The sequence below is a fragment of the Chiloscyllium plagiosum genome, unplaced genomic scaffold (assembly GCF_037043375.1).
Source record: "Chiloscyllium plagiosum isolate Xiang-an unplaced genomic scaffold, Cpla_swu_hap1 HiC_scaffold_1, whole genome shotgun sequence".
Lineage (NCBI taxonomy): Eukaryota > Metazoa > Chordata > Chondrichthyes > Orectolobiformes > Hemiscylliidae > Chiloscyllium > Chiloscyllium plagiosum.
This window is the reverse complement of record NW_028270139.1, coordinates 127,214,135-127,233,990: the sequence shown is the minus strand read 5'-3', so window position 1 is coordinate 127,233,990 and position 19,856 is coordinate 127,214,135. Positions and strand designations below refer to the sequence as shown.

At 40.8% G+C, this 19,856-nt stretch overlaps 1 protein-coding gene across 2 annotated transcripts in view; it reads right to left on the bottom strand.

Moving 5' to 3' along the window:
• LOC122539259 (coiled-coil domain-containing protein 68-like) overlaps positions 1 to 11,173 on the bottom strand; it is a 70,587-nt gene extending 59,414 nt beyond the window's left edge. Inside the window, exons 1-2 of one of the 2 annotated variants that reach the window (XM_043673984.2) lie at positions 10,974 to 11,127; positions 1,890 to 2,028 (exon numbers count right to left, since the gene is read on the bottom strand). In XM_043673984.2, coding sequence (XP_043529919.1) covers positions 1,890 to 2,006 — 117 coding nt within the window. In that variant the 5' untranslated portion in view covers positions 2,007 to 2,028; positions 10,974 to 11,127. Of the gene's footprint in view, positions 1 to 1,889; positions 2,029 to 10,973 lie in introns of both variants that reach the window. The other variant, XM_087990579.1, reaches the window with a different exon arrangement.
• Positions 11,174 to 19,856: the final 8,683 nt, after the last annotated feature.

Below are 19,856 nucleotides of genomic sequence, written 5' to 3'. Positions count from 1 at the left end.
ATTCCCCTCCCTTATCGATGTCCACACAAATGCCAGACAATGACAATCTCTAACAACAGAAAATTGAATCACTGCCCCTCGACATTGAATGATGTTTCCATCAATGAATCACTCAGTATGAACATCCTGAGGGTTACCATTGACCAGAAACTCAGCTGGACTAACCATATTAATACACTGGCTACAAAGAGTAAGTCAGAGGGTTTAGGAATACCCTGCAGAGAGCAACTCACCTGCTGACACCCCAATGCCTAGCCATTATCAACAAAGTACAAGCCAGGAGTATAATGGAATACTCCCCACTTGTCTGGATGAGTACAGCGAGGAGAAAGTGAGGACTGCAGGTGCTGGAGATCAGAGCTGAAAATGTGTTGCTGGAAAAGCGCAGCAGGTCAGGCAGCATCCAAGGAGCAGGAGAATCGACGTTTCGGGCATGAGCCCTTCTTCAGGAATGATTCCTGAAGAAGGGCTCATGCCTGAAACGTCGATTCTCCTGCTCCTTGGATGCTGCCTGACCTGCTGCGCTTTTCCAGCAACACATTTTCAGCCCTGGATGAGTACAGCCCCAACAACACTCTAGACGCTTGACACACCATCCAGAACAAAGCAGCCCACTTGATTGGCACCACATCTTGAAGCATCCATTCCTTCCACCACCAATGTTCATTAGGAACGGTGTGTATCATCTACAAGATGCACTGCCAAAATTCACGAAGGGTCCTTAAACCTTTCACCTTCCAAACCCATGACCACTTCCATCTAGAAGGGCAACGGCAGTATACACATGGAAATACGTCTGCAAGTCCTCCTCCAAGCTACTCACTATCCTGACTTGGAAATATATCACTGTTCCTTCAATCTCACTCGGTCAGAATCCTGGAATTCCCCCGCTAATAGTATTATAGGTCTGCCTAGAGCAAATGGACTGCAATAGCTCAAGCAGCCAGCTCACCACCACCTTCTCAAGGACAACTAAAGATGGGGAATAAATGTTGGCCCAGCCAGTGATGTCCACGGCCCATCAGCGAACTTCGAAAAAACTTTATTTTTATGTTGGCCTTTACTTTCAAGACAAGAAATTCTAATTGCTAAAAGTGAACATACATAAGATTATTCAAATTTCAATTGTTGCCTGGTCAATAAATGTTGCTAATTGGAACATACGTGCCCATTTATTACTGCAGTAGAGAAATACTCAGCAAAATAGTATTGTTTTATATCTGTCCCTAGAAATTGAAACATTCATGCTCATTACTTGGGGTGAAAATCTGGCTGACTCAGTTTGCACAGGGAAACATCACATTCCAATCTTTTAGGACACAGGCCAAAATGTTGTATTATGTTCATTGCCTGTGGAAATTATAGAATCATGACAACAAGAGGCCAGATGATCCATCATGTCTCTGCTGGCCCTCTGAGGGAGAAATTATTCTAGTGCCACGGTCTGTGATCTTGATTTTTCTTTTCAGCTAATAATCTAATTTCATTTTGCATGCCTCAATTGTTCATGTCTCTACCATGCTGTACCATGCATGGTCATACATTACAGTAAGATTTTTCCCTTGCCCCTTGGATGATCCACCCTCGTCCTCAGTTCAACCTCAAATCTCCAATGATCCCAATCTAATCTTCCTCTTTACTGGTACCCTAGTACACTGTCTGTTAGATGCCATCTAGAATCCTGGGATGCCAGTCATGCCTGATGGAAATACAGCACCTATTTTGCACAATCTTACACCTGGTTTTCAGACAGAAATTGTTGACATTACATGAATTAACCACGTGAAATATCACAGGAGTCACACATAGTGCTTTAAGTGATAATAAGAATAGGTTATTCAGCAAGTCTTTGCAAAGTGCATTATGAGTAATCAAGATTATTATTTCACCTTTTTAACGTATTCTGTCTCTTCCTTAATTTGTGTCATGGCAGAACCATAATAGAGTTGTTTCCCTTCTGATCCTTGGCTGTTGTTTTCCAACACTCTACTCTCGGTGCAATACATTTTAGTGCAATAAAAATGTAACCTTTTTAAATGACAAAGAAAGGAAAAATTCGATTAGACGACTCTTTAATTAGTTTTATTTTGTCATAAGTCTGAATTGTACTTGTATCTTCAATAACATTAACCTGCATTTTGTCCACAGATGCTGCCAGACAAGCTGAGTTTCTCCATTTATTTCTATTCTTGAATTGTACTTGTATTTGTTTAGATTAATATCTATTATCTCCTCAGACAGACAATGCTCAATTTAGATCCTTTATGTTGTAATGCTGAAAACTCTTGTAGCCTACATAAATAATCTCCCCTTACCTGGATGCTTGCAGCCGTAATGACAAAACTGGACACCATCCAGGTCAAACAGCTCACTGGGTTGGTACTCAATCCACCATTTTAATCTTTTGCTCCTTTCAACGCTGGTTACATTGGCTGCAGTATGTACCATCAATAAGATGCACTATTGCAAATTACCAAGAATTATTTGATAGCATCTTTCAAACCTTTATCTAGAAGATTTGCTCATTGGCAGGAGACACAGGATGGTGATAGAAGTTGTTTGTGTGACTGGAGCCTGGTATCCAGTGGCATACAACAAGGTCAGTGCTGGGTCCCTTCTTGTTCAAGATATGTATACTATATATATAAATGATGTGGATGAGAGTACGGGGGTTATGATAAGCAAGTTTGCCCATGATAATATGATTGGCCAAGTGGTTGGCATTGAGGAAGAAGGGCTTAGGTTACAGGAGGATATACACTGATTAGTAATATGGGCAGATCAATGGCAGATGAAATTTAACCTTGATGAATGTGAAGTGTGCACTTTGGAACAACTAAGGGAGTACTCAATGAATGATAGGACACTAGGAAACTCAGAGGAACAAAGGAATCTTAAAGTCCACAAATTCCTGAAGCTGACAGGACATGTTTATAATGTAGTTAAGAAGGCATTGTCTTTATCAGTCGAGGCATAGATGATAAGAGCAGGGAGGTTATGTTGGAGCTGTCCAGGACTTTGGTTAGACCACAGCTGGAGTACTGTGGTCACCCAAACTATAGGAGATAGTGAGGACTGCAGATGCTGGAGATCAGAGCTGAAAATGTGTTGCTGGAAAAGTGCAGCAGATCAGGCAGCATCCAAGGAGCAGGAGAATCGACGTTTCGGGCATGAGCCCTTCTTCAGGAATCCTGAAACGTCCATTCTCCTGCTCCTTGGATGCTGCCTTACCTGCTGCGCTTTTCCAGCAACACATTTTCAGCTCACCCAAACTATAGGAAAGATGTGATTGCACTGAAGGAGGTACAGAGGAGATTCACCAGGATATTGTTTGGTTTGGAGAACTTCTGCTTTGAAGCGAGCCTGCATTAGTTTGGGTTGTTTTCTTTGGAGTAGAGAAGGTTGAGAGGAACCTGATAGAGGTGTATAAAGTTATGAGGGGTCTATACAGAATGGATAACAAGCAGCTGTTGCCCTTAGTTGAAGTGTCAATTTAAGAGGGTATAATTTTAAAATGGAAGGTAGAAGGTTTCGAAGAGATTTGAGGAAAATACATTTCACCCAGAGAATTGTGGGGGTCTGGAATACACAGCCTAGGAGGATAGTTGAGGCATGAAACTTCATAACCTTTTATAAAATATTTGAATGGGCACTTGAAGCATCAAAATATTCAAGGCTATGGACCAAGTGTTGGAAAGTGGGACTACTGTACATTTAGTGTAGATTTAATGGTACTTACTCAATGGGCCAAAGGGCCTGTTTTACTTTATGGTTCTATTACTCTGAGAACAAGCGTAGCAGACACATAGGAGCACTGTCACCTGTTTGCTCAACTCCAAGTCATACGCCATCCTGATTTGGAACAATATCTACAATCCTAGAGACATAGTAAGATAGAGAATTGAAGCAGCAATATTCCTTTCTGCACTTCAAGCCTGCTCTGCCATTCATTTTGCTCTTGGCTCGTCAGTACAACATTCTTGCTTTCTCCCCATACCCTTTGATCGCTTTAGCACTAACAATTATATCAAACCTAAATTATTTAAAATCTAAATCATCACTAAGTCTAAATCTTATACCTGCACTGCAGTGTTGGTAACCTCACCACAGGGACTTTTTAAAAAATCTATTCCTGGAGAGTAGGCATTGCTGGCCGGACCAACATCTATTGCCTGTCCCTAGTTGCCCTCAAGAATGTGGTAGTGAGCTACCTTTTAGAAATGCTGAAGCATATCCTAAGAATGAATAAAAATTGTAAAGCATATCATTTCTTCTTAATTGAAGATCTAATTACATACTGCAGATCTGGAAACTAAGACCAAGTTGCACTATGTCGTTGGTGGGAATTTGTTAAGCACAGATAACCTGGTAAGATGGATGTTGACACAACACTCCCTGATCTTCAACAAAAACAAAATATTATTTACATCAGAAATCTTAATAAACCACAGAGGCCTGGCAGCATCCATGGTGAGAAAAACAGAGTTAGCATTTCAGTTCCAATATGTTGTTTCTTGATAACTGAAAAGTTGGAAAAATTATGGGTTTTAAGCAGTAAGGAAAGTTAGGGAGGAATTATTGGAGCATAAGGTAAAGTCAGAGTAAAGTTAGGGAGAGATTAGAGGTAACAAAGAACAAAAGGCAAAGGGAGTGGATATGGTTGTAGAGAAGAAAGGACCAATGTAGGTGTGAAACTGGTATGGCAAAATAAAAAGAAATACCTTTTGTGAATACTGGTAATGCTAGAGAGAGTGTAATTAGATGTGTGAATATTGATATACAAAAAATAAATGCATATGTAAGTAATTGTCTTAATACATAATTTTAAAATATCAATGTACTGAGAAAGGAATTTCATAGAGTCTCCACAATAGTGTTTAAGGATCAAATATCTTTGGGCAGCATGGTGGTTCAGTGGTTAGCACTGCTACCTCACAGCACCAGGGACCCAGGTTTGACTCCAGCCTTGGGTGACTGTCTGTGTGGAGTTTGCACATTCTCCCCGTGTCTGCATGGATTTCCTCCCACAGTCCAACGCTGTGCAGGTCAGGTGAATTGGCCATGCTAAATTGCCCATAGTGTTAGGTGGATTAGTCGGAAGGAAATGTGTTACTCTTCAGAGGGTCAGTGTGGATTTGTTGGGCTGAAAGGCCTGTTTCCACACCGTAGGGAATCTAATCTCAAAAATATTCAAAAATTGTAGGACTTCAGAATAAGCAAAACAAGGTTGAAAGGCATGTTGTTTTATAACACAGCATAATCTGCAAACTGGCAATATAATAGTTTGCCCACATTTGGTAACTTGACAGCCCTCCATATGTTACTTTTGCAGATGAACTATATCTTCCAAGCCATTGCATTGTGATTGACAGCACACCAATTCACAGCGGAGCAGAATAAGTATGAATTAACAGAACACGTTGCTACCCTAGTAGAATATAACGCAAAAGGTGCTATGCTGCATTTGTATTGTGTGTCAGTGAAACCAGATCTTGAATTATATATTTAATTTTGGTAAGAAAGCCAAAAATAGGAATGGTACTTTGCCTTCCTAGGTGGTCGATGATACTAAAGTTTGTCTTTTTTCCATAAAGGAAAATAACTGCCTATAATCTAGTGAACCCTGGGTATCTAGAGATATACTGGATTGGATGAAGAGAAAAAGGGAGGCTTATGACAGAGACTGAGGGCTGAAAACAGCAGAAGCACTGGAGCAGTACTGCTTGTGCAAGGGAATCATTATAAGGAAATTAGGACAGCAAAAAGAAGACATGAAAGGATAATGACAGATAAAATAAAGAAAATTCCAGTTATCCAAAAGTAAGTTAAATGTAAAAGAATAACAAGGAAAAGAACTGAGCCCATTAAGGACCACAGTGGTAATTTATGCATGGAGTTGGAGGACGCAGGTAGGGTTCTGAATGAACACTTTGCATCAGAGTAAACTCGTGTGAGGAATGAGATGGTTATAGAAATCAGGAGAAGGCCAGTGCTGCAATTAAATTAAAGAAATCAGCATAGACAGAGAAGAGATTCTGAGTGGTCTGCTAGGCTAAAAAGTAGGTAATTCGCCAGGAGCGGACGAATGTATCCCAGACTGGTGAGTAAGATAAGGCAGGAAATTGCAGTGACTCTGGAAAAAATGTCCAATTTCACTCTAGCCTCTGGAGAGGTGTCAGAGGACAGGAAGACAGCGAATGTGGTCTGATTATTCGGGAAGGGAGCAACGAATAAACGATGAAACTAAAGGCAGGTCAGTCTAACCACAGTGGTGGGGAAACAATTAGAAGCAATTTTGATGAGCAGAATTAATCTGCACTTGGGGATTAGTCAAGAGCAGTCAACATGACTTTGTTTAGGGATGTTACGGACAATACCAAACCCCTTCAAAACACATTAGGAAGATAATCTAGACCCTAACTTTTTCTTATTTAAAAGGTAAGTAAGGTGCTATGTTCTGGATGCAATTTGATTGGTCAAATTATCAGGTTTGAAACAAAACACACTTTATTCATACACTATGATTAAAATGCAAAACAAAATTAAAAGGAAAGAATTGGTTTAATTGTAACTATATCAAAATGCTTAACTACACACACACACATATATATAGATAAACTACTAATAATGAACTGTTTCAATATAGTAAAATCCCATTAACACTCCCTTGACAAAAGCAAAGTCAGTAAAATAGATTGTCTCATATGCAATTCTAGCAGGTGGATGAGAATCCCAGCCTTCTAGCTGTAACAGAGAGAGGAATAGAAGCTCCCATATTTCACTTCAAGACCCCAACTGCTACTGAAGGCTGCTTCTATTGTTCCAACTTTTAAAAAAAAAGACTTCACAAGCTGTTTACTTTATTAGCTTTGGAGCAGACTGCTCATCACGTATGTCTGAGTCTTTCTTCATAAAGAATAACAGGACAAAATACATCTCTTAAAGTCACATTATCCTCACAGGGGAGTCATTTCTGACAAACTTGATTAAATTTTTTGAAGAGATGACTAGGCATGCAGTTGAGGTCAATTTATTTAATGTAGTCTACGTGAACTTCATTGAAGCTTTTGGAAAGGTTCAGCATGGGAGATCGACAGTGAAGAGAAGAGCTCATTCGGTCCAGATTAGCTGAGCAGCAGGAAGCAGAGGCTGATGGTTGAAGGGTGTTTTTGTGACTGTAAGCCTGTGTCCAGTAAGGTTCTACAGAATTAGTGTTGGGGCCCTTGCTGTTTTTGATTTAAATAAATTATTTAGATTTGAATGCAGGAAGATTGATCAGTAAGTTTATTGATGATACAAAAATTGGTAAGGTGGTAAGTACTGAGGTGGATAGCTTTAGATTACAGGAGGATTTAGACAGGCTGATCAGATGGGCCGATCAGTGATGAATGGAATTCAGTCTGGATAAGTGTGAAGTGATGCACTTGGGCAGAACAAGCAAGGCAAGGGAATACATGATGAACAGTAGGACCCTGGGAATCAGCGATAATCAGAGGGACCATGGTGTGCACAATTCACCAGTCTGTTCGGACATGTCAATGAAGTGTTTAAAAAGGCATAGTGGATAATTAACTTTGTTAGTCAATGCACGGAGCTGAAGAGCAAGGAGGTATGCTGTTAATATATAAATCGTTGATTAGGCCTCAGCTAGAGTATTGTGTGCAGTTCTGGAAACCAAATTATAGCAGGGATGTGACTGCAGTGGAAAGGATGCAGAGGAGATTTATTAGGACTTTCTCTGGAGAGTTTTAATTATAAAAAGAGATTGGACAGACTGGGGTTGTTTTCCTTGGAGCAGAGGAGACTGAGGGAGCATATGGTTGAGATGTATAAAATTATGAGGGGGATAAATAGGATAGACAGGAAACTTTTACCCTTGACAGAGGGATCAATGGCCAGGAGTCATAGGTTTAGGATAAGAGGCAGTAGGTTTAGAAGAGATATGAGGAAAAGGTTTTTCACAGAGAGGGTGATGAGAATCTGGAACTCACTGGCTGTAAAGGTGATCAAGCAGAAATTCTCATAAAATTTAAGAAGTATTCAGATGTACACGTGTGATGTCAAGACAAGGATAGAGACAAGGTCCTGGAAAATTATATTAAAATAATTAAATTCTTGACCAGCACAGACTTGATGAGCCAAAGGACCTTTTTCTGTGCTATAGACTCTCTGAATCTATTACTTCTATTAGATATAATAAGCCCACAATTTATTACCATGGCTTCTCCCCTTCTTTAGCAACTTTCCAAGTCACAGTATGAAATTCATGCCTATTCTCAGCAAACGTGGGTCTGGCAGGCCATATTAGCTAACTGTCCAGATATCTAATCAACATCCCCAGACACGCCAAAAGATTGCTCCTGGGTTGTGATAGGGGCAAGTGAGGTTTGCAGATGCTGGAGATCAGAGCTGAAAATGTGTTGCTGGAAAAGCGCAGCAGGTCAGGCAGCATCCAGGGAACAGGAGAATCGACGTTTCGGGCATAAGCCCTTCTTCAGGAATGAGGAAAGTGTGTCCAGCAGGCTATGATAAAAGGTAGAGAGGAGGGACTTGGGGGAGGGGCGTTGGAAATGCAATAGGTGGAAAGAGGTCAAGGTGAGGGTGATAGGTCAGACTGGGGTGGGGGCGGAGAGGTCAGGAAGAAGATTGCAGGTTAGGAAGGCGGTGCTGAGTTCGATGGATTTGACTTAGACAAGGTGGGGGGAGGGGAAATGAGGAAACTGGTGAAATCCGAGTTCATCCCTTGTGGTTGGAGGGTTCCTAGGCGGAAGATGAGGCGCTCTTCCTCCAACCGTCATGTTGTTGTGGTCTGGCGATGGAGGAGTCCAAAGACCTGCATATCCTTGGTGGAGTGGGAGGGGGAGTTGAAGTGTTGAGCCACAGGGTGGTTGGGTTGGTTGGTCCGGGTGTCCCAGAGGTGTTCTCTGAAACGCTCCGCAAGTAGGCGGCCTGTCTCCCCAATATAGAGGAGGCCACATCGGGTGCAGAGGATGCAATAGCTGATGTGTGTGGAGGTGCAGGTGAATTTGTGGCGGATATGGAAGTTTCCTTTGGGGCCTTGGAGGGAGGTGAGGGGGAGGTGTGGGCGCAAGTCTTGCACCTCCTGTGGTTGCAGGGGAAGGTGCCGTGAGTGGATGTTGGGTTGGTGGGGGGTGTGGATCTGACGAGGGAGTCACGGAGGGAGTGGTCTTTATGGAATGCTGATAGGGGAGGGGAGGGAAATATATCCTTGGTGGTGGGGTCCATTTGGAGGTGCCAGAAATGACGGCGGATGATGCGCTGTACATGGAGATTGGTGGGGTGGTCGGTGAGGACCAGTGGGGTTCTGTCCTGGTTTTGTGATAGGGGCAGCAGGTAGAAGATCTGGGAGACATTTCATTGTAGTTTTGGTTTGTGGGTAAATGGGATAGTAACAGAATATCACCCTGAGCCACCCACATAAGCTGCTCTCCTTTCCAGCCATGATGTTTAGAGTCACAAATATTAAATACTGTAATGTAAACCTATGTCAGATTATGCTAATTTACTCAAATTAGGATACAGATTAAATTAGAATAAAGGTACGTTTTAGACATGGTAAGGAAAAAGCTTCTGCATAAAGTTCGTGCAATTCTATGCATGTATTTGATTCACAATATTACTCTTTTGTTTCCTGCCATAAGGAAGCTGATCCCTCTGTTCTTAAATCAAAACTAGTGCAACTAAGTGCTGGGAACAGACATGTACCTAACTTCCTGATCTTACTTCAGTGGAAGGCCTGTAGTTAAAAAGCAGTTCAGCAAGAGTTGTGATCCTACCTGATCCTAGCCTGTTCTGGTTTCCATTGCCTCACCTGAGACAAAGGATTCAGGCGTGTACCAAATTGAGACATTATTTTATATGCTCTAACAAAATACACAGTTCAACATATGCTACAGTGCAAACAGAATTCAACTTGACTCTTTGGATTGGAATTTTAACTGAAAGGCAGACCAAATGCAAAGTTAGAATTCAATGATTGAGGTAAGCATACTTAGTATCCCAATTTCCAATGGTTCAGTTTGCAGATATTATGAGGGCAGATTAGAACATAGAACATAGAACATAGAACAATACAGCACAGAACAGGCCCTTTGGCCCACGATGTTGTGCCGAACATTTGTCCTAGCTTAAGCACCCATCCATGTACGTATCCAATTGCCACTTAAAGGTCACCAATGATTCTGACTCTGCCACTCCCACAAGCAGCGCATTCCATGCCCCCACCACTCTCTGGGTAAAGAACCCACCCCTGACATCCCTCCTTTCCCTTCCACCCTTCACCTTAAATTTATGTCCCCTGGTAACACTCTGTTGTACCCGGGGAAAAAGTTTCTGACTGTCTACTCTATCTATTCCTCTGATCATCTTATAAACCTCTGTCAAGTCACCCCTCATCCTTCGCTGTTCCAATGAGAAAAGGCCTAGCACTCTCAACCTAGAGTGCTGGCCCAGACAGTACAGAACCCCCTGCAACTGTTGCCATATGAACATAAAGTTAAATACAAATGGCATAAAGGATTTAGTCTTCTCCCTTGTTTCTATATACCTTAATTTTAGTGGCCATTTTTATTTTTGACTGATGGGGAGACTGTGTGCATGTGATGTTAAACATCACATGCTGTTATGCTAATACTAGCACGAGAACAGAGGGATCAGCTTCCTTATGGCAGGAAACAAAAGAGTAATATTGTGAATCAAATACATGCATAGAATTGCACGAACTTTATGCAGAAGCTTTTTCCTCAACAAAGATTCTTTGTACATTCCAATCTAGAAATTTCTGATTAAAAAATCAGACTGTTCTATAAAAGAAATGAATACTACATTTTTTAATCTTTCATCTTAACCAGAAATCACAAACCAGGCTCTTTAGGTATCCCTAAATAATTTAAATATGTGCAATTATTGTTAACTTTTGTATATAAAAAAATTAAAAAGAACATCTCACTCACCTTTCTGAAATGAAATGAAACTAGATATGTCTGTAATTCAGCACCTGGCAACTGAGGCATTCCTGACAAAAACCTTTGTAGACTGATTATCCAAATCTAGACATGGTCACATATACCCCTGCATTTAGACAAGATATTTCACAGTTAAAGATCTATAGAGACCCATTAGTTCCTGTCCATACTGCAGAGCCTGTCACTGATACTCAAGCTATACATTTGTACTTCCTTATTGGCACGTTGCCACGAATGACAACATTACGTAAAGGTAGACTGTCATAGTGTCAGGTGCTAACAGAATAGTAAACTCATAAACAGACACTTTCTGCTGTAGTTGATTTTAATAGAAAGAATTGCACTATCACAGATAAATATCTCTGCGCCCGCAATGGGGCTACCTTGGTAATACAGCATTGAAGGTCATGCTTGAAGACATTCCTGGTAGTTTAACGCATGTATTCTAGCTAGTATTAGCATAACAGCATGTGATGTTTAACATCACATGCACACAGTCTCCCCATCAGTCAAAAATAAAAATGGCCACTAAAATTAAGGTATATAGAAACAAGGGAGAAGACTAAATCCTTTATGCCATTTGTATTTAACTTTATGTTCATATGGCAACAGTTGCAGGGGGTTCTGTACTGTCTGGGCCAGCTGTTTTATTAAGAGTTTAGTTTAAAGTTACATCATTGACTCCGCCTCGTTCTGCAAACAATTTTATTGTAACTCTGCTGCTACTACAGAATAAAGATACAAGCATGTCTTTACTACATTAATATTGTACTAACAAGATAATTCATTTGGACAGGACTCAATGTTTTGGACCAATGATAACATATCAGGAAAATGAAATTAAAATCGGACCTGATCAGGTACAATGATTAATCTCTGAAACCCACCCGATTGCCTGACGTGATTTAGAGGTAATGAAGGAAACCAGCTGTGACTATAACATGTTACTACATTAATAAATCTCAAAGAGGCAATTATCCAGCTACTTATAATTGTATTAATGATAATGAAGTTAATAGCTCAGCCCCAGCGTTTATTAAAGTTTTCCTATTGACATCATCAATAGTGCTCAATCCAAATACCAAGAGTGCTCACTTCCTCCAAAACTGTCATACATTTGTGGCCTGCCTCAGATTGAGCAGTTCAGATTGACTGTCTACCTGACCCATGAGTCAAGAATTCCAACTCTGTTTCCCACATCTGGGAAAATCACCTGGAAGTGGGATATAGGGACTTAAGAACACCTGAGAGATAAGGGTTTGAAGGAGTGCAGTGCTGACCAAACAAATTTCTTCCCACTTTCCTGATTCCTGAGCTGAAAAACTTGGCTCCAACCAAACATGCATTTTTTTCCTAGCTCTAAGTTAAGTAATTTTTTTAAAAAGGGATTAATCTGTTTGTTAATAGCTGCTGGCTGAGCCACTAGCTCCTAAAGACTTGGAATTGGTTGGCTTGATGCTCACAAATTGATTTAAGTTGCTTAACCAAACATTAGACAAATGTATTTATAAATTTAAGGGCTTAACACCTTTTAAGATCTTCCACCTGGGAATCCTGAGAATGATTTTCGGAGTACAGGATATCATCATCAGAACATTCGTAACAAACCTAAGAATTTGGATTGGGAGTAGGGCATTCTTCCCCTCCTGCTTGCTCTGCCATTTGATAAGATCATGGATCACCTGACCGTGGCCTCTACATTCCTATCTACTTCCTATAACCCTTTCCTCCCTTGTCAATTAAAACAAATAATTTGTCAATTCAACATTAAAAATACTCAAAGACCCTGCCTCCACTGCTCTCTGGGGAAGAAAGTCTCCACATGACCCCTGGGAGAAAGAAAATCTCCTCATTTCAATCATAAATGGGAGTTAACTAATTCCTAAAATGCAATCCTAGTTCTAGTCTCTCACCCAAGAATAAACATCCCTCAGGATAAGACCACTCAGGGTACTCTTATACTTCTAAACCCCAATGATACCGGCCCAATTTGTCCAACCTTTAGTTTTCTCAAGATTTTTTTTTTATTTCAGAATATACTTTATTTGTAGAAATAGATCTTTGGTACTTGTACAATTTGTCATGTCGTTCATAGATATATATATTGCATGTCTTAACATTACAAAGAACAGATTGAAATTAATCGAATTTACAGTTATCCTATTTACAGTTCCCTTTATTAACTATCCAGTCTCTTAGTATTTAGCTGTGGCTTATCTTGAGAAATTAGGTTCCTTGCTTTCTATGTGGAAAATATTTCGAAGACCTAGTTTCTATCCTACTATTTACTTCAGTGTGCTCATCTAATTCCCTTGCAAATGTTACGACAAACCTGCATTTAACAGTCAGTGCAAATTCTAGGTTTGTGATTAGCAGTTCCAGGAGGTACTTTAATTTCCTCTGTGTGATTGTTAAGTGACTCACTCAACCAGAGTTCCAGACGCATCCCTGAAATCCATTCGGACCTTGCTGACAGTCCGATACTGTGATATGTCCTGTTGAATATGCTCATTGTCGCTTTCGATTGCTATCTTGGTGGGGATCTCCTGATTAGTTAAGATGACTACAATGATGGCTCCCCTCTCCATATGATGTCACTGGTGTTTTCATGGTATCAAAATATGTTACATATCATTTTTACAGATAAATAGCCAAAGGAAAATTCACAATGATAGAAAAGAAAAGCATGTGCATGCATGTTTTTCAACTTACCAATACAGAAAGGTTAAAGAACATGTGCTGAAAAATGTGTTGCTGGAAAAGCGCAGCAGGTCAGGCAGCATCAAAGGAGCAGGAGAATCGACGTTTCGGGCATAAGCCCTTCCTCAGCCTGAAGAAGGGCTTATGCCCGAAACGTCAATTCTCCTGCTTCTTTGATGCTGCCTGACCTGCTGCGCTTTTCCAGCAACACATTTTTCAGCTCTGATCTCCAGCATCTGCAGTCCTCACTTTCTCCTAAAGAACATGTGGACATGATATGAATATGCATATAGGGATCACATGCCTACTGACGCTATCTTTAATTTTTTTGTATTTACTAAGCTAAAATGTAATTAGCCAAATCTAGATTCCCAATTAGTCATGTGTGACTCAAGACATATATATTGGACAAGATCAAATTGTGACATTGCAATTATCCACATGATACTCATGTTGAGTGATTAAAGGTTCATAGTTCAGAAGAAAAAACCAACGGCTCCAAGGAGCTGATTGTAATCTTTTAAAGGATGAAAACTTGCAATATGACTGAACAGAGGAATAGAGTTGCCACAATTTTATCTTTCTGTTTCTTCAGATAGAGATGGAGAAGTAATGAGCGCCATCTCCTTCAGCCTCCATAATTACATGTCCTCTGCAATTACTCTGCATGTGCCCTAGGTGGCTCTAAACCCAGATCATATAAGGAGACAGTGTCTGTCACTGCTCCCTCAGGGAGCCTTGATGTATTCCATATATTATCACATGCAGGTTGTAACCTAAAGCTGTGGATAGTAATAATGGAGGCTCCATGTTTCTCTCTATTACATCGATAACTTGCCATCCCTTTTAGACTTAACCACCTACAACATTTTGTTCCCTTATAGGTTCCGGACATCACTGGCTGGACCAGAATTTACTGTCCATCCCTATTCACCCTTGGATAAAACTAAGTGGTTTGCTAGGTCATTTCAGAAGGCAAATAGAAGTCAGCGATGTTGCTCTGATCATTGTAAGACTTTTAACTTCACATTTTTTTAAATTGAATTCTCAGTGGGATTCAAACGCAGGTCTTTGGGATTGATATAGTCTCGTATGACTATTTGGAGCATTTGCAAATTATCACGCAACTTGTTTGTGCTGCACACTGAAAGTACGTTCCTTGATGATCACATCCTGGGATGAGGCACAAAACTGCAGCTTCAGACTCAGAAACAGGGAATTAGCTAATCTGCCCCAAGATCCCATGTGTACATGTACATCCTTTGGGGTACATCTTCACTCCCTAGTTCAAAACACTACACATGGCAGAAATCTGAAATCGAAATAGAATACGGTGGTCAATTCTCAGCAACTAGAGTTGCCACTGTGAAGACAGAATTAACATTTTAAATGAATGGCCTTGCATAAGACTTCAAATGTCATCAGTCTGATATGTTGGGCTGAAATGTATTCCTTCGGTTGTGGGGGTTGGGGTGGGGTGGGGGGGCATGGTAATGACAGGCTGGAAAGCTGGAAAGTCCCTGCTTCTGCAGTTTGAGGGATCTGTGGCCCCATTTTATGGAGTCAGGCATGACAAGTTGCCTTAGGGGCTGCTATCCCTTTAAAGAATGGCCACAAGAGTTGAGATCATTCAGACAACTGGCAGCTCAGCAGAACCACCACCAATAATCATAGCATTGTATCTGGGAGCAGAAATACCACCGAATACCCCACCTCCTGTAAAGTAGAGTCTCAGATCTGGGATTAGTCAGGTTGGTCTTGAGAAGATCTTGAGGGCTGGGGCATTGGTGAGGGTAGTTAACCATTCAGCACCATTGCTTCAGGGGTAGTTAAAGGTTGCATGACAAGGTGAATTGTCCATCTTTCCCCATGCCCAGCAGCCTGCATCCTCATACCCCTGTCAATGGCAAAACAACAGTACCATTAGGAAAATGACCTTAATTGACATTTAAAGGGTACAATTGGCCCTGGAGTGGGATGGCCAACACCCACCTTCTCTATGACTTTAAATGACATGGCAGCAGGAAGACAAAGGGCACTGGACCCCCACTTTTCCTCACAAGATTATGGGCATCTTCCTCCCTGCACCCATCCTGCTGCGAGAGGACTGATAGAATCTGGCCTGTTGACTCTGTTAAATTAAACATTTCCTTTAAGAAGGTTCCAGCTCAAGTTAATGATTTGCATTGCCATAAATATGATTTTGACCTAAATGGGTCTACTTCTGTGATTAAGTATGGCTCAGTCGAAACATTTTTTTTTACAAGTTAATAAATGTATCTTTTTTTAAAATTATAGGAATTGCTATTCTTAACTGTTATTGCTATCGTTTATGTTGCAGGATGAATACCAAGACTTTGGAGAGGGTGCAGAGGAGATTTGTCAGACTGGTACCAGGGACGTGAGACATCAGGGATGTGTTTGAAAAAGGACTGGAAAATTTGGGATTGTTTTCTTTAGTGGAGAGAAGGTTAAAGAAGGATAAAGTAAAAAAAACAATTCCCAGTGCCAGAATGTGCAGTAAGGAGAGGACACAAATTGACAAAGAAACCGGCAGCAAGTTGGAGGTAAGGAGACAATTGTATCATATCGTTACAATCGGAAAGATATTTCATGAAATGTGGTGAAAGAACTTCAAAAGTAACTTTCACAAGGGAATTTGAGGTTGATAAACATTTCAGGATTATGGAAATGATGAATGGAATAGGACAAAGATTTTCCAAAGAACAGGCACAAAATAGTGCACTGACTTGCCTCTTGCTGCATAGTGTTGATGTGTGAAGTTGTGCCTGTCTGAATGAAGAAACAATGTAGAGTTCTTCCTGCCTGTCTGATTGGAAGTTCTGATTTTCACAGCAAACAATCAAATTATCAGCTCCAAACGGACAGTGACCATTCTATCTGCTGGAATGACAATGCCCTTTAAACAAGATTACCTCATTGAAATAATAACCTTACAAAACCAGATTGCAAGTCTCAACTGGATGGATAGAGCAATATTGCCTGAAGCCTGTTGTGCAATCCCATAGAATGCTGGCAGTGTTCTTAATGTGTTTGTTTGTTCTGACCCACAGTCAGCTGTTACTATCAGAGTGCTGGGGATGGTGTGCAGGAAAAGCCTCAGAGGTCATAGAGTCATAGAGAAGCACAGCAGGGAAACAAGGTCCTTCCATCCAATGCGCCCATGCTGAACAGATATCCCAACCTATTCTAGTCCCATCTGCCAGCACTTGGCCCATATCCCTCTAAACCCTCCCTATCCATATACCTACCCAGATGCCTTTTAAATGCTGCAATTGTACCAGCCTTCACCACTTGCTCTGGCAGCTCATTCTATACACGCGCCACCCTCTGTGTTAAAAAATTGCCCCTTAGGTCCCTTTTATATCTTTCCCCTCACCCTCAGTGCCCTCTAGTTCTAGACTCCCCGACCCCAGACTTTGTTTATTTACCCTATCCATGCCCCTCATGATTTTATGAACCTCTATAAGGTCACCTCTCAACCTCTGATGATCCAGGAAAAATTGCCCCAGCCTATTCAGCATCTCCCTATAGCTCAAACCCTCCAACCCTGGCAACATCCTTGTAAAACCTTTCTGAACCATTTCAAGATTCACAACACCCTTCCGATACAATATTCCAAAAGCTTTCAGCCACATCCTTCATCTTCCTATACTCTAGTGACAGCACAAAGGAAAAAGTTGACCCTGACAGAGTGGCACATTCCAAGATCTGAAGCTTGGGATAGCTGCTGCCACAGAGCGGTGGGGGAAAGACCACCATCGAAGGCCTTTCTGCCAAATGATAACAAAGGCCTCTTCAATTTCAAAACCTCCTTTGCCTTAATGGGCATGCCAATAAATTCCCTTTGTTATTAGAAAATGCCTTTTCTTTGTTCTTGCTCATGGATTCAAGCTCAAATAAAGAATGTCTAAATCTACCGCTTTTCTTTCATACAAAGTCCGTATAGAACTGTTTTGGACCTTTGTACAGTACATATAGATAATTTATGAATACGGCATGTTTTATTAATAAATAAGAGAAGATATCCCATCAGCACTTAGTGAAACAAAAGTCAAGATTATTGGATCATACATTAGCGTTGTTATTTCTGTTAAATATATTTAATAGGGAGTTAACAATGCATAGTCTTTTACAAAATACAAATAGTGATTGACTTGCATTTTTTTTTGTTTCACTTCTAGCTCTCCCTGTTACTTATTCCAATAGTCATCATTCAGTTCACCAATTCCAATTCCTTAGTATTGATGTCATCATCAAAGTAACTAACTGGAAGTTAAAAATCCCACAACATCAGGTTATAGTCCAACAGGTTTATTTGGAAGCACTAGCTTTCAGAGCGCTGCTCCTTCATCAGGTGGTTGTAGAGCAGCATCTTAAGACACAGAACTTATGGCAAAAGATTTCAGTGTCATGCAGCTGAAATGATAAACCTAGACTAAGTCTTTCATCTTTTAGAATGGGTTTGCTCGTTTCAGTTCTTTAATATATAAATCCCAGAACTTCGTTTAAGTCTCATTCTCAAATTAACTTCAGGTTTTCTAACAAAAACTTCAATCTCAGCTGAGACAATGCATTAAAGGTATAAGGTTAAAGGCACACAGTCTGTCTCTTGAGTCACACTGATTCTATTTCGAAAGCGGGATTTATAGAATATTACATGGATTGACTGTAGGCTATGCATATTTGAGCAAAATAGAATGCATCTGTAAATACAATTCTGCAGATACAAATTCACCTCAGAAGATTATATGTGCGCACGTGCAGGAGAGACAGAGTGAGTGTGTATGTGAGTGTGTGCGTGTGTGTGTGAGCACATGTGAAACAGTGTGTGTGGGCCTGTGTGTAACCTTGGTAAAATATGTGTGTGAGTGTGATGGGATATAAGCCTGTGAAAGGGTACGTGCATAGGTGTGGGTATGGGGGTGTATGTGTGTGTGTATGAAAGAGAGCTTGTGTATGAGGAAGGGTCTGTGTTAGTGTGTGAGTATCTAAGAGAGAGGGAGTGTGTGTGTGTGTGCGCATGTGTGCGCATGTGTGTGTGAGAGTGTGCAGTGCAGTGGGGTCTCCTGTAGTGAGACAAGCACGCAAGGTCCCAGTTGACCTTGGGTTCATGTCACACTACAGGTGGACCCACTGTACTATACACACATGCACACACACACACTCCTACATATTCACACACTAACACAGGCCATCTCTCCTACACAAGCTCTCTCTCATATGCTCATGCATACACCCCATACTCATACCCATGCACGGACCCTCTCACAGGCTTATCCACCATTACACTCACACACATACTTTACCAGGTTTACACACGCCCATACACCACACTCTCTCACATGTACGCAAACCCACACGTGCATAATCACAGACACACACTCAATCTATCTCTCCTGTACACACACATATAGGTTTTTGTGGTGAATCTGGATTTGCAGAATTATATTTTGTTTGCTCAAAAAATGCATAACCCGCAGTCAATCATATAAGATTCTGTAAATCCCACTTTAGAAATAGAACCAGTCTGATTCAAGATGGGAACACAGACGAACCTTACACCTTTAATGTATTGCCTGAGCTGAGATGACACATTTTGTTGGAAAACCTGAAGTTATCTTGAAGAATGTGACTTAAAAGGAGTTACATAGTAATGAACTGAAACTAGCAAAACCATTCTAAAAGATGAAAGACTTAATTTAGGTTTACCATTTCAGTTGTATGACACCGTAACCTTTTGCTATAAACTCTGTGTCTTATGATCCTGTTACACAGCTACCTGATGAAGGAGTAGCGCTCCAAAAGCTAGTGCTTCCAAATTAACCTGGTGTTGTGTGATTTTTAACTTTGTTCACCCCAATCCAACACTGGCTCCTCCAAATCATAACTGGAAGTTGATACTGGAACAGACTATATGGAAACAAAATTGTCAGGGCATAGCTTCTAAACAAGTTTATTGTCAATCACCTTATTTGATTTGATTTTATTATTGTCACATGTACCAAAATACAGTGAAAAGTATTGTTTTGCATGTTATCCAGGCAAATTGTAGCATTTAATAGTATGATTAGATTCCCTACAGTGTGGAAACAGGCTCTTCGGCCCAACCAGTCCACACCGACCCTCCGAAGAGTAACCCACCCAGAC